Raw genomic sequence first — 16052 nt, 5'->3', positions numbered from 1 at the left:
AATCATTTATTTTCAGATCTGTATTTAAGTATGTTCTTAATCTAGCCAAAAAAAGAATTTTCATTTAGTTCTGTCTTGCACTTTCTTCTCCTACATTTTTAATTCAAAAAATTGCTTTAACATGCTAATTTAACTCAAAATCAAATTTATAACTTTTTACATCTGTTTTCTGTTAAAGCATTTATATATGTAACAACCTTGGCTGGAAGCAGATTTCCATGTTTACTGTAAAGAATAGAGGGAAAAGGATGTATTTCAAAAGTAAAGAAGTGTGTTGGCTTTGGAGGAAGTACCTGTTAGAACTTGAATGGCCTGAATGACAAATTTTGTCTGTCGTTGTATTATGTAAATTTTTGGCCAAGTTTTCCACTTTTTTTCTTTAAGGGACTGTGAGCTTGCTTTAAAACCGGGAAACAAGATGCTGTCATCTGAATGGCATGCACTTAATTTGGGGTATTTCAGTGTGTGTTTTTAGTGCAAAGCAAATGCTCGGTCCTTGAGGTCTTCTCAGTACTTACAGAGATCTTTTCAGTACTAACTGCTGGTGATCAATTAAACTAAAGACCTCCCAAGGCCTTCCAGAGCTCTTGTAGATTCAGAGTTTTTATACAAATTGGAAACAATTGCTTACAGTCCAAGCAATCTTATTACAGTTATGAGATAATAGTAATGTAAAATTGCTAGGAAGTGGGTCAAAAAGTACTAACAGAAAATAATATTTGGTTAAAAAAAATGATACAAAATCCAGATTATATTTTGATAATGGGAAGTCTGTGAATCTAGATTTACACAATGTACCGGTAATAGAATTTTATGGATGTTTATTAATGCAAGCCATGTTGATCAGTGATTTTACTTGATGGGAGTCTACAAAACCATAATCAAATGAGTGGTGTTTCCTAAATAGTATTATATTTAGGAGGAAAAGTACTCCAAAAACTATAGTAAAATGCTACCATTTTATTTTTACCTGCCCTTTGAACTTCAATAAACTATGACTAAAAATACACACATCTCCTTTTCCTGTGTAATTGAATGCATCAGGTAAGCTTTGTGTAATGCTATGCTCCCTCTGCTGATTTTACAGTACCGTAAAAGAATAGCTGTGAAAGGGAATTGTCTCACTGAAATGAATGCCCAGAAGAAGATGCTATGTGTTAGAAAAAGGTATACAACCTAAGGTGCTAGGACTACCTGCAGCCCTTGGGTTTGGTTCCCAAAGACCTCCAAAGTTTGTTATCAAATTTCTAATAAGACAGAAGATGAAAATGATGAAAGATGAAAATGCAGACATCCATACAGGAGGACAAGAGGCAAAATATTTGTCACAATACAACAATTATAACATATTTGCCTCAGATGTTTGGATGAAAGTACCTGTGAACATGGTGTCAGATGCTGTTGTCATCTTGACATGATCTTTGCTGAAGATACCTGTCTTGAAATGTTACTATATTAACTATCATGGCTGTGCAACAGTTTGGAATTGAGGAGGACAAAGTGCTTTGGGGCAATTATACATGTAGCAAGTGTAAGAATACTGTTTTTCTCTTCAAACTGAAATCACTGTACAGCGCAGTTAACTAGATCTAACTTAAATTGCATTTTTAAAAGGTGATTAAAACTAGACTTTGGCCTGGCACCACTAACTATTGTGTGATGTGAGGTCCATGCACATTACTCAAATCCACACATGGCCCTTTAAAAGGCCAAAGAATTGATCAATCAACCCTCTATCCCTTCTGATAAAATCTTCCGTATTCTACCATTCTTTCTTTCAATGTCATAGATTTTGTACAACCAGTGTGAAATTAGGGATATGGCTGCCCGTGTTCACAGGTCTAGTGATAGTGTTCTGTTTGGTGAAGTTATGTCTAGAATGCTGTGCAACAGGACAATCAGGTTAACAGAAGGAAGCTTCTTCATTGTATGGGCTAAACGCTGAACAAAATGTTGTTAGCCTATTTATTATTTATTACCGTAGCATAATGTCCACCAGATATATTGGATGACAGTTCCCTTGATTCCTATCTGTTTTTTTTAATTAAGCCACACAATTAAGGACTGGTAGAACCACACATCTGGAGGAGACAAATTTCTAGAAGACAAAATATGGGAGTCTAAGGGATTGTGGGAAGTTTTCTTCCTATGTAAGCTCGGGGCACTTTGGCCGAAGCACTTTAAATTACTATTGTTTAAAGATATTCCAGAGTTCTGTGATTCCATGATCTAATTTATTTCCCAATTGGCTGTGGAGCAGTTGAAACCATTGCAAAGTTAGGTGGTGGTTGTTTCTACTGAGACACCATGGCTCCATTTCCCATTGGAAGGAGCTATTATCTCCACCTCCTCTCTCTTCCTTAGTTTCAGTTCTTGTAAGGGAAATCTAGCCCAATGACTTTATTGTCTCCTTCAGAAACCCAATTAAAAGGAACATTGGTTAAATTGACTAAAGTTAGCTAGGAACAGCCATGGAAAGCACCAACCGTAAATTATTAGTTGAGTTCCTCTTTAACGTGGAGTGAATTTTTATTTATTTATTTATTTTTTTGTGGCAGTCCTGTGGCTCTGCATCATCTTTGGCAATAGAGACAGTAATTTTTATTCTTTGCCTTCAGCATTTTGTGAAGCAGCTGAGAGTTGCAGAAGTGAAAACAAGACAATGTGGAAGTGTGTGTGGCCAATAGGATAGGCTTCCTTTACCCAGTCCCATGCACACTTTCTCAGGAGGGCACTGGAGACCCATCTCCTATTTTTTGTCATATTCTGTATTCCCCTTATGCAGTTAGTAATGTGCAGTGCTGTCCTGTTCATTGCCCTTTTTCTATTCCTTGAAAGTAAAATAAAAAGAAATGAAACTCGTTGCCTCCCATGGCTACCAATTCATTTGCGCTGAGTATACTTTAATTAATGGTGAGAGTGTGGAATAAATGGTACTGCAATTGAGTTGAAGACTCCTGGATGATCTTTGGGATCTACTTGCCCATTTTCCTTTTCACTTGAGTTGAGGTTGTGACTGGGAAAGAATAAGCTGTAAACTTAGGAACCCAACAGTGATGTGAATATACTCACCAGGATGCTGTCATTTGCCTATGTTTTGAATTAGAAATGCCTCATTTTCAGTTAGAAACAGTTGTTTTGTGCTACTTCGGTCCTTTTAAAAGTGTTTTACGTTCAAAAAAGCTTCTTTCAAAATCGAGACACTTTGTAAGTGATTGAAACAGCTCAGTTTGAAACGTCTGTTTCAAATTAGAGAAATTGTTTCAAATTCAAAAAGGAACAATTTTCATTTGAAATGATTTGCACACTCATACATTCATTGCATGGCTAAATTGGGGGAGTGTGGCTATTACTTGTATCAACATTTTTAGATGGTAGTGAAGTGATTGTTAATCATAGTAAAGTTTTCTTTCTTTTTTGTTGCCAAAGGATACTGGATCATCTTATGCCAGTCTTTTACCCATAATATTCTGCATCATTTCTTTACAAGGCTCAGATATTGTAGACATAAAAAAGGCATCTCTTATTCTTGTGTTTGATTATTCTACATAGCACAACAGTTTCATAACAAAATCCAACAACGTTTTCCTCTTCTAGCCACAATTAGTAGATTTTATTTCCTAAAAAATTGATAAATGTCTCCAAAGCATCTTTCATATAGACTAGACAGTATTACAGACAAAATAAAGCAGAGGAATGGAAAAGATAGGAATACTGTTTCTTCAGTACAGTGTTGTTGTTTTTTTAAAAAGATTATTTCTTCAGTCTGAAATACTTAGGAAATGTAAACTGAAAGAGTTTATTCGGAAGATATCAAGAAAAATTCTCGTACCAATTTCCGCAAAATGCGTCAAAGAGGGCATGGTGTTTACTGTGTTGTCATCATAGACAATTCTTAGTTTTCACATTGTAATCTGAGAAAAAAAAACTAAACCTAAAGTTCTAGGTTGCTTACTTACTTTAAACACTAGCTCTTTTTGTTCTGATCAAGGTTTTGAGGAGCTGCAAGGTTGGAGCCATACAGCTAGTTTTTTTACTGATGCAAAACTATAGGCAAATAACTATTTAATCCTATCTTCCTCTGTGTGAAAAAGAACAGTGCAGGTTTTGATGTATCATTCTAAAAAGCATTTGCCTGCCTCTTGGACTGTACCAAGATCCTTTCTGATGCAATTTCAGTATATTGGAAAAGAGAAGGATTAAAGGGTCCTTCGGCTGGATTCAGACATTGCACAAACTGTGGTTTATTTTTGAATAAGGCATGGTGGCCTAGGTCACACAATCCTAAACTATAAAACATGGTTAATAAATCAGAACAGATAACTTTGTTGATCTTGTCAAACTAAACCTAAGCAAGACAAGTTGTGCCTTAAGATCATGAACAATGCACCATTGAATTGTTGTGTGCTGCCCAGAATCACTATCCATGAGATAACTGGCCATATAAATCAGGGGTCACCAACCTATGGGGTGCAGCCCACTAGTGGGCCATATGGGGTTTGCAACTGGGCTGTGAAAATTGTCAATGAGCGTGCATGTGTGTACATGCCTCATTTGTGCATGCTCCATTTAAGTGAGTGGTAGGCATGCATGCATACCACTCCTGCAAATGGTCTGCCAGCCACTTGCCCTAAACCATGCCCTCTTCCTCTCTCTCCCGCCGGTCCAGAAAGTCAGAAATGTTGGAGAACTCTGATATAAATGCAATAAATGAATAAATATATCCACTCACTATAATTGGGAGACAGTGGCTGGGAGGATAGTTTGAAAAGTTTCTGAGCCAAATAATTGCCCTTGGGATCAGTTGGGTAATTCTGAAGCACTGAATTTGACTCTAGCTGCCTGTCTTTAATATCAGCTAACTGAAATAAAATTTAAGTAAACAAACAAATAAGTAAATATGGTTTTTTAATATATACTGTATCATAGTCTATTGTATATTAAATAAATATGTATCATAAGAGCAAATCTCATTAATATTTGACTTGGCTTTTTTAAGACACCAGGAAGGTTTACACTCTCAAACAATTGCAGCAGCTAGTAAATTCACACATAAATTCTTACATATTAATTGTGTTCTTTTCTGGGATAAGCAACATTATATACAGCACAGATAAGGAATAAGAAATCATAAGCCAAAGGAATTAAGGTATGAGATGAGAAAAGGAAACACACCTATAACTGATTTATATCAGCACCATTCAACATTTTTTCCAAGCTTAGAATTTTCTAATATTCTCACTGCATTTCTTTTCATCTATTTTTCTTGAACACTAATATTCGCGAAACATTTTTCTTTTCAATACATCACTATAATTCTTGTAAAATCTCTAATGTGCTCTGTCTTCCATCCATTTATTTAGTTTCATCCTAGATCATTTCACTACTTTTATTATTTTTAGGTCCATCCATCCTGGTAGAATTCTTTCTTTTGACTTTTCAGCCATTTCCAAACCCATTTTTTTTTCTTTCAAAATCACTCTGCATTTTATTGGTCACTTTTAAATTTAGCAGTTTCGTTCTCTTAGCTACCTTGCATGCAACTATCTTTTTCTATTTTTTAATCTCAGTTATGTTCTCATATGAAATTCTTTCTCATCCAGAGCCTCTTTTATTGCAACAGATGTACTGAGCATCCTTATTCATACTGGCCTTTTATATACTGTAGCTCCACACGCTTCTGTAGTTCACTGTAAAATCATTCTTTTCACTCTATTCCAGTTTCTACATTTTTTTATGTCCAACGGTTATGATCCAGGAATTTTTATGCATGTGTATGTGCTTTCAAGTCAGTTTTGACTCCTGATGACTGCCTGTCCTGCTATTTTCTTGACAAGATTTTCAGAAGAGGTTTGCCATTGCCTGCTTTCTAGAGCTAAGAAAGAGTGACTGATTCAAAGTCACCCAATTGACTTTGTGCCTAACGCAGGACTACAACTCACAGTTTTTGGTTGCTAGCTTAGTACCTTAACCACTAATGTAGGATATATATGTTCTTTTCCTACCATTCTACTTTTACTCTTGTTTCCTTCACTTCTTTCCTCTCTTCTTATAGGCATTTTTTTCATCATAATCCCTCAAATCAATCATGCTTTTAAATTTATATTCATTCCATTGCCATGTGTCCATGTAGATAGACTTATCATTAAACTTTGTATTTGAAACAGCCCTTTTTCTAATCAGGTACTTAACAGACAGTCACCATTCTTATTAATTCTTGGATCTCTGAATCACCAGTCACTTTTTTGAATGATTTTTTTCTAATTCATACATATCAACCTAACAATTTTATCCCATAGAGTTGTCTTCAAAATAGTGCATCTGTTTCTCATAGCTCATTTCTGGTTCTTACATTATCAATGAGTGTCACACACAATTATCACCAAACTTTGGATTTCTAGCTTTTATTTGCTCCATAACAACCTAGATGATATTAGATCATATTTTCTGACATATATTTTAGCTGTTCCTCTCATAATTAAGCCTACCCTCCCAATTTCCTGTGTTTCCAGGAGCATTAGCTACAGAACACAAGTATTGAATACCTTCATTAAGATCATTCATTAATTCATGCTCTTTGCCTTTTATAGAACATGCAAAGTAGCAATTGTCCATATACCACAATTGTCGCCGGATGAACTTTGACACTGACATTTTCTTTTGCCTGTCAGGTCTTTGGTCACCTGAGCTTTCTTATAATGCTTTCATAAGATAAAATATAGACTAGACTGTCATTTTTGGCCATAGTTATGCCACATGCAGCATTTCCTCAAACCAAAAGGACAGTATCGGTCACTTTTAACACTTCTGACCTTTATGTAAATTCAATCATTTTCTGCAAAACCTGGATAAAACCTGATATGGAAGGAACACCAGGCTCAAAATTATAATTATTGGTTTCACATAGTGGGTTCCGATGGAGAAGGCTATGTGGTGACTAGGAGTCTTTATCTTTTATTAATGGCTTCCCAGGAGCAATAAAAAATTAATGTAGATTTGGGTGTTGGAAAAAATGGCAGAATAGCCCTAACCTTCCTTCCCCATTTTCCTCAATTCACAAATTAAAGTTGACACCATACTGAGGGTTTTGCTTAAACTAGGACAAGCGTAGGCAACCTCGGCTCTTTTATGACTCATGGACTTCAACTCCCAGAATTCCTGAGAGTTGAAGTCCGTGAGTCATAAAAGAGCCGAGGTTGCCTACCCCTGAACTAGGAGTTGGCAATCCTTTGCCCATTGATCATATGCAGCCTTGAAATTCCTCCTTCAGGAATTTTAGCCCCAGGAAATTGCACTGCTGAATGTTGACAGCACAAAGACTGAGTGACGCAATTTGTCAGTCATAGAATTTCTATGGATCCTTGGTTAAATCACTGATGTATCATTTTGTTGAAATATAATGTATGTACTGTAGATGCATATTTATATTGCCCCCATTCCTCAAGAGCTCCAGAAGCATAGTTAATGTTCCCTCTGCACATTTTTCCCCACAACCACCTCAGAATAGGACAACTGATCCCAGCCAACTTGTCATGGCCAACTCACCACAAGGCAACTCACCAGGGGACGATTCAAACTGGATAACTCAAGAGAGGAACAAGTAGAATTGCAGCTCATCCCCCAGCCTTGAGGAATTCTAACTTGAGAAGGTTCAAATCTAAAGCAAGACAGCACCCACTGCATTTAACCTGTCCCTCTCTTAAGTTATCCTGTGTTGAATTGTCCCGCAGCAAATTGTCCTGTGGCAAGTTGGCCAGGGCGAATCAGCTGGGATAAGTTGGCCAGACAAGTTGGCCTCAACAACCCTATGAGCAGAAGTAGGTAGGGCTGACAGAGACTGACTGCCCATGTATTCCTCTGCTTTTCAGATCTTTTTTTATATTTATATCTGCATCAACAGAAGTTTTTTTTTTTCAATTGAAAATATTGAAATCACTTTTTTAAAAGGAGTTTTCTACCCTGCTGAGAAAATTATTTGTTCAGCAGAAAATACTGATGGAGGAGGAGGGGGGGGGGAAGAGAATTTTCAAAGAAGTGTGCAATGTTAAGACATGTCCAGACTCACCCAGGTCACAGGGTACATCTTTTACCAGAGCTGGGACACCCAGGGCCAGTGATATGTTTGCATATGTCACTGAGGAAGTTAAACGTTGACAAAAGCCTCTCCTCCTGAGTCTAATGTGATTACAGTCGATAGACCATTGCTGCTGTTTTAAAAACCATTTTTGGGAAGGAAAGCAGGGTAGTGCTGGCTGGTTCAAAGTAAACAGAGCCAAACCAGTTTTTATTACATAAAGGTGTAAAGTCCATGCATGCTAGTATTCCAAGTTTCAAATGAAATATCAAGCCAAATACGGTCAGCTTTCTATGTTTATGTAGGCATATATATATATATATATATATATATATATATATATATATATATATATATATATATATATATGGCTCTGTGATGTACAGTTCTACTCTTGCACACACCTGTGTGTGTGTGTGTGTGTGTGTGTGTGTGTGTGTGCATATCATATCATATATCTCTGGTACTAATTATGCAGTTGCCTACTTCAAAGCTGGTATTATATATGCCTAAAAGTAAGTGTTCACTTGTGGTCTTGGAAAACACATTACTTTCTTGCCTCTGTCTCTCCTCTTTTCAAACTGGTATACAGTGTGTGTTTTCTTATTTTTTTAGGATTATTAATAAGATCTAATCTGATGCTAATTTAGATATGAGTACTTTACCATTCCAGACTTGGGGACCAATTACTGGATATCCAGTACTAGGCAAATACAAAAATATAGTGGCTGTTGGTGCATTATGTGGAGTCTGTTCATTTGTCTTGAAGTCCAAAGTTGACTTCTCTTTACAGTTGTAAGCAGCATTCTGTCTGAAAAAGTAATTCTTGTATGAAAGAATAGTTGTGCTATGTTCAATGGGCACAACTTAATTCTGCTGAGCAAAATGGTTTAAATACTGCAATAACAAATCCCCCTCCTAATTAGTATCTGGGACATCTGTGTAGTTTTCTTGATAACTGTACAGAATTTGTGAGCCTTGGCCACCTTCTGTGGTGATGTTTCTACTTTCTAATCTACGTAGTCTACAGGCTTAGGATTCTTAACCATTAACCATGTCTTTAACCAGATCCAATTCTCCATAGCTGTCTTGGCATAACTATCAACATCTTATATCACACCTTTTTCTACTTGATTTTTTTTAATTGCAAAAGCATCATATTGAGGATCTCAAGCAAAGGTCAAATGGATCATGGTTTATAGAGTGACAACAGCCATAATGCATTTGTAGAAGAATTAATTTAAGTGATATTTAAAGGTTTTGAACATATGTAAAGTATACACCCACAATCAGTCATAATTGCACCTTGTTTTAAGGGCTGATTTTCCAGCTTATAAAGTATGACTTTCAAATAAACAATTAAATAATATCCACATTGAATGTAATCTACAGGAAGCTCTCCCACACAATTCCCACTAAAATTAATTTAGTCATACTAATGATAATAAACTTCCTGGTAGATTATACATTTGTTGATTATTTATTCCCTCCCTACATGTATTGGATTTCCTTCCCCCAGGGGAAAAAAAATCCAACATATCACTCCTGATATTAATAAAAAAAATAACCACTAAAAACAGAAGATTTGCAAACATTCATACACTGTTGATAAGTGTTGTTTTAAAAATCTTTACAGAACTATGTCACACCGGGAATTCTGAGTATTTGTGGCTCTGTTCATTATTTTTCCAGGATGTAAATGTAATTGTAGTGATGTAACTTTTTATTTTATAAATACTGAAGTCTCACTTTTTTTCCCTCTTTCTTTTTAATTTCAGGCTTTACAATGGTTGATACCGAAATGCCGTTTTGGCCCATGAACTTTGGTATTAGCCCAGTCGATCTTTCTACAATGGATGAACACTCCCATACATTTGACATAAAGCCCTTCAGCACCGTTGATTTTTCCAGCCTTTCTTCTCCACATTATGAGGACCTCCCTCTTGCAAGAACTGACCAGATAGCCCTTGACTATAAATATGATGTGAAATTTCAAGATTGTCAAAGTATGTAAGCTTTTTATGACTTGATCATTGTAATTAATGGAAGAGTGTTCAGTTTTAGTTGGTATCAAACACTACAGCTTATAAATTAACTAGCAAATAGCTGGAAAATAAATCACAGGTTTTCAGGTTGTGAAACCTGTTAGTTTAAAAAAAATCCCCCCCCCCCCGGATCTGGAGGCAAAACTCAAATGATTAAAAAAAAAAATGGCTGCACTGAAGTGGGTTTTTTTTTCCCCTTAAGTCTTTCACAAAACTCCATCAACTTAACACAGTTTGAAAATTTTTGCTTTATACAGTTTGGGATACAGATAAATATAAATATATTCTTCCATGGTAGAAGGCCACTGATTGATTGATAGGGGTGTTGATAATTTATACCATGTTGTAAATTCTTGTTTTGTTGCTATACCATGAATTTGAAGCCAGTAGGACCTACAAAAAAGACTCTGTGGTACAATCAATACATATTTTAAGCTTATAGAATAAAAAATCTGTTGCTTGGCCTTTGCAACAAAAGACTATCACTTTGTGTACACGTAATCAATTTAAAAGTTTGGGAAAGCAATTTTTATTATTCTAAAGTTATGTACATTTAAGTGGGCTGTAACATATATCAAAGATAAACCCACCTCTCTTCTGTTTCTCCTTGAGTTTCCCCCCCCCATTCATTTTTAATCTGATATTACTGTACCTTAATTGTTTATTCCATTGTTTATCTTTATTATTTCATTACTTTGATACTGTTGTTTTTACTCTTCATCTCTCTGTTACTGCTGTAAGCTGCCCAGAGTAGCCCCTTGGCAAAATGGGCAGAAAATATATTTAACAAACAAACAAATAAGCAAATATTAGTTCATAAATTGGTAATTTTAACTAAGATTGATTCACAATATTCATATCCCACCCCAGTCGGAATACTGTGGATGGGATGCAAATACAAAAATCAAAGACAATCAAGAGTACAAATCTTTAATCTATACATATGGTAGCCACCATCCTTTAATCAACTGGTGCTGTAGCCTCCTGAAACTTCACCCCATTTAGTTATTTTGGGAAAGGCTAACAAAGTAATGGCCGTGTTTATCTCTGATGGGGCGATTGCCACAAAGCCTGTCGCCCACATATTTCAAATGCTTATCATCAGCAGGTCCTCTCTAAATGTCTGAAGTGGTTTCAATTCTGGCAAGAGAAAAGATGAAATATAAAAGATCTGACATTATAGATTTGACAGTATAGAATTCACAGGGAACTAATGTAGTACTTGTTGGTTGAAAGATACACTAAGAAGCAGCATTAGATTTATTTATTTTTTATGGCTCACTAACTGAATTTCAAAATTAGTAGTGCAGTAAAAATATAAAGAATACAACAAATACTTTTTATTCTTGGAATTAATGTGCACTAAAGCAAAGATTGTGTAACCAATCTGTGTAATACATGAAGCAGGATTGGGAGAACTAACAGTCTGCTTTCTACTTCATGGTTGAAGAACTTTAGTTTTATTTTTCACTCAGCACAACTTTTAGAGAAGAATAATTTAGTAGAGCATGTTAACATCTGGGGCAATACAGTCTCCTGTTCCAAAGTATTAGATGCCGCTTAATCTTTAATATGACTTTGGAGGCATAATGGCTTAGAATTTGCCATGGGATTTTTAAATAATATCCCAAATCAACAGTTAATGGCATGCTCCTTTTGAAAGCCCACACTTGATTTTATGAACTGAGGCATGTATAAGATGCTTAATTGACACCAATATGTTTATTATGCTAGACAATTATTTCATAGCACTTTATACAGAAGCCTGTACCAGTTATACAGATGTAATTATTCATTTTGAAAAGTCCTATTCATACTTCCATAGTATATAGTATATATTATGAAATATACTATGTATATTCATAGTATATAGAAATTCTAAAGGATATTATTCCCATGTTTCAGTATAAGGAATAGCCTGAGAAGTATCAGCAGGATATGTGGGCAAATCTCAGCCCCTTCCCCTGGACACTGGCCTTTTCAGTATTATAGTTTTAAAAAAATATGAAAATATTGTGTTTACTATAGTTGAAACTATGTTTTGAATAGGATTTCAAATTATGCTTTAGAAAGATAATATAATTGGTGGCCACCAATGTTTTATTTTAGCTTCTTCCACTAGAATGGCATAAAAAAAGTTCTGCATATGATACATGAAGAAATATAAAATGGACTCACAATGCATTTGGAGAAGAGAAAAGGAAGGTTGGGAATGGGGGTGAGGGTTAAATCTCATTTATGAGAATTAGGCCATAGTCTGGTCAGTGAATTGTTTAAGGTCTTTTGGGAGTTCATACCTGAGATATCTGTCCAACAAGATTAGTTAATAATTCCCGGTTGCTGATGTCAGTAACTATATATTATATATATATTTAAAAAATCTGAATCTTGAATACATTCAGATTGGTAATACTTATTAGAGATAATTGGTAATAATCAGGGGTTTGGTTAATCCTTCTTTTGAAATCTTCCTCTTATTTAGATGCAATTAAAGTGGAACCTCCATCTCCACCATATTTCTCAGAAAAACTTCAGATGTACAGTAAACCTCATGAAGAAGCCTCTAGTTCTCTCATGGCTATTGAATGCAGAGTGTGTGGGGACAAAGCTTCTGGGTTTCATTATGGAGTGCATGCATGCGAAGGTTGCAAGGTAGGTAATTATAATAATGCATGATTCTTTTAAAAAATATATTTATTACTTTAAAATATTATCAGCCAGTGGTGGGATTCAAATATGTGAACAACTGGTTCTCTGTGTGGACGCTGCTTCTGGAAGTCCGTTCTGGGCCTGGACCTCCGAGGCCCAGAAGGGACTTCTGGAAGCAGCATTAACGCATTTCTGGTGGGCCGTTCTGGGCCTTGCAAAAAAGGGCTAGGCTTCAGGGGGCGCCATCCAGTACTGGGATTCAGCCAGTTCGCCGAACTCAACAAAAAATTAGCTACTGGTTCTACTGAACTGGTGCAAACCAGCTGAATCCCCCCACTGCTATCAGCCCTCACCATTATATCAATAATCAAAGATAAGAATTCTAATTCAAAAAATTCAGTTTATTTCTTTTCTAAGAACATGCTGCTTCTGCTTATTTTGTATTAATAGAGCCTAAAACATCATCTGAGTTAGTTTTAACTAAAAATTCCTTGTCTGTTTTAACTAATGGGCAAATGAAGTAAGGGACATACTTTTCTAAAAGTATATTTTACACGCTAACTTTCTGTTGTTAATCACATTTTTAGAATTGTTAGAAAAAAAAGCTAAATTGGTAATTGTGCTTGGTGTTTCAGGGTATACTAAAGGGCAGAAAAAAGCTGAAGTGTAATATTCTAATTAGACAAATATATTTCAAACAGGAAGTAAGACAAAGTAAAAAAAGTGTTTCTCATGCACTCCAAGCTATGAGATAAATACAACCCTTTAAGATATATCACTGTAGACCCCCCAAAGCATGTTCAATCTTAACATTTTGTCATATTTACTAATTTATTTATTAAAATTTATTTATTAAATAAATAAATTTATTAAAAAGCCTTCTCTATTAAACATATCACTTTCCCAGAAACCATAATTTAATACAATTCTTTACATGAGTATTTAAAATGTTTTGCAGAATTATAAATAAGAAGCTAGAAAATTATTCCATGCATGTGCACACACAGTTTCTCTATTAAGTATACTTAACTCTTGTAGATTATCTTAACTAAGCTACAGTAAACTTACCATAAAGTAAATTACACTGGAATTAAAAAGAGTACCTTTAATGTTAATTTTTAAAACACACATACACACCATATTGATCTGCTCTGAATGAGTACTGAGAAATCAAATTTCAAAAAATATTACAGATTGTGATCAAATCCACAATAAAATGAAAATATTTCTGGCCAAAAATACATGATTGGCTTTCAAATCAAATATGATATAGTGGGAAATTCCTTTTGGCTAATATTTTCTGTATTCCTTTATTTTATTGAAGGGTTTCTTTCGCAGAACAATCCGTTTGAAATTAATATATGATCGATGTGACCTCAACTGCCGCATTCATAAAAAAAGTAGAAATAAATGTCAATATTGCCGATTCCAAAAGTGCCTTGCAGTTGGAATGTCGCATAATGGTAAGCATCTGAATTTCTGGTTAGTTTATTTATTTATTTAGGAGACTTATATACCGCTTTAAGTGCAAGCACTCTCTAAGCGGTGTACACCAGTAAGCAATGTATATATATATTTACATTGCCCCCAACAATCTGGGTCCTCATTTTACCTACCTCGGAAGGATGGAAGGCTGAGTCAACCTTGAGCCGGTGAGATTTGAACCGCTGACCTGCTGAACACAGTCAGCTAAAGTGGCCGGCAGTACTGCACTCTAACTGCTGCGCCATCTCGGCTCTTGGTAATGGTGTATCAAGATGAATTGCATCTGTTGTCTATGTAAACTTTCTCCTCTTCTGCCATTATGAGGCTCTATGCACTTTGAATATACAGAGTTTATAACAGGGTTCAGCAGGTCTCTATATGGGATGTGACATCCTGTGCAACCTGCACACATAAATACTCTTTAACAGTTGCTTGAAAATTTGTGAAATTTCAAATGTTTCAGTAACCTCGCTTCCATTATATCACATAGGAACATATATATTTAAAAATATACTTTTAAATATGACCTGGATGATCGATGGATCCTTGTGCCTGTTTATCCTGTCTTGTCAAACCCAAATTCAACTAAATTAAAAAACAACAACCCCAAAATGGAATACCAGCCTGAAAATACTGAGAATGTATTGGAAGATCTAAGCCAGTGGTGGCGAAACTATGGCACACGTGCCAGAGGCAGCACTCGGAGCCCTCTCTGTGGGCACACATACCGTCGTCCCAGCCCCGCCTCCTCCCACAGGTCCCTCCTCACCAGCAGCCCCCCCAGAGGAGAGTCGCCCCTGGGTGTGGCCCACACAAAGCAGCGCAGCCAAGGACATGATAGCTGGACAGTGGGGAAAAGACTCTGCCCTTGTGCCCCATCGCACGCAGATGATGCTGCAGGGCACAGGTGGAGGGCGTGGCCACCATGGCGCTGCTGGGCTGCCTGGGTGATCTGTGGCGGGCTGTGGAGGTGGTGGGTGGCCCAGTGGGCAGGGCGGAGCAGGGACAGGTGGGGAGGCAGTTTTTGGGCACTCGGTCTCTAAATGGTTCACCATCACTGATCTAAGCGTATAGTCCTTTGAGTTTGGCACTTAGATGCAATACCAGTATTGACCCATAGAAAGATGTTTAATAATGCCAGTGTCTACAAACCATGGCAATCCTTCCTACTCATTCAAAATATTTTGTTAAGGCCTCAGGGCTGCTGTATGTGAGAAAGGCTCTTCAGTCCTGACAAAGGAGCATATCCAGGGAGTGCTGGTTTATATGATAGCTCAAGCAAAATGATTTGGCAGGAATGAAGAAGCATGTTCACCCAGCAGAACAGCTTGAAAAGATTTGCGTTTATTAGCAAGATGTTAGTTGGTATTTTGGTTGCTGTGTCTGTTGCACACAATAATTATCTATCTTTGTATTCCCATTAACAGTCACTTAGTTTTCCATAAATTATTTTCTGTTCTTCTTTACTACACTATGCCTTTTGATATCCTAGTCACACTTTAGAAAGAAATCATGTTCTTCTAGTGCAGTGGTTCTCAATCTTTTTAGACCGGCGACCCTGGTCATGAGCAGGCGGCGCGCATGCACGGCGCCCCCCCTGTGCAACACGCATGCGTGGTGTCCCTCCTGTGTGGCGCGCATGCGCGACAGTGCCCCCCACGCGGTGTGCATGTGCTGCGCACCCTGCGCGGTGCGCATGCACTGCACCCCCCTGCGCGGCATGCATGCACTGCGCCGCCCCCCTACGCCGCCCCCTGTGCAGCGCGCATGTGCAGCGGCGCCCCCTGCGCCAGCTGAGA

At 36.8% G+C, this 16052-nt stretch overlaps 1 protein-coding gene across 6 annotated transcripts in view; it reads left to right on the top strand.

Annotated features, from left to right (window-relative positions):
- PPARG (peroxisome proliferator activated receptor gamma) overlaps positions 1–16052 on the top strand; it is an 83013-nt gene that overhangs the window by 43765 nt on the left and 23196 nt on the right. For all 6 annotated transcript variants that reach the window (XM_039342237.1, XM_039342241.1, XM_039342242.1 and 3 more), the window contains exons 2-4: positions 9853–10080; positions 12602–12771; positions 14093–14231. In XM_039342237.1, coding sequence (XP_039198171.1) covers positions 9861–10080; positions 12602–12771; positions 14093–14231 — 529 coding nt within the window. In that variant the 5' untranslated portion in view covers positions 9853–9860. The remainder of the gene's footprint in view (positions 1–9852; positions 10081–12601; positions 12772–14092; positions 14232–16052) is intronic.

Source organism: Crotalus tigris, unplaced genomic scaffold, assembly GCF_016545835.1.
Source record: "Crotalus tigris isolate CLP2741 ecotype Arizona unplaced genomic scaffold, ASM1654583v1 scf7180000017781.746583, whole genome shotgun sequence".
NCBI classification, from domain to species: Eukaryota; Metazoa; Chordata; class Lepidosauria; order Squamata; family Viperidae; genus Crotalus; species Crotalus tigris.
This window is presented reverse-complemented; position numbering and strand designations above follow the sequence as displayed.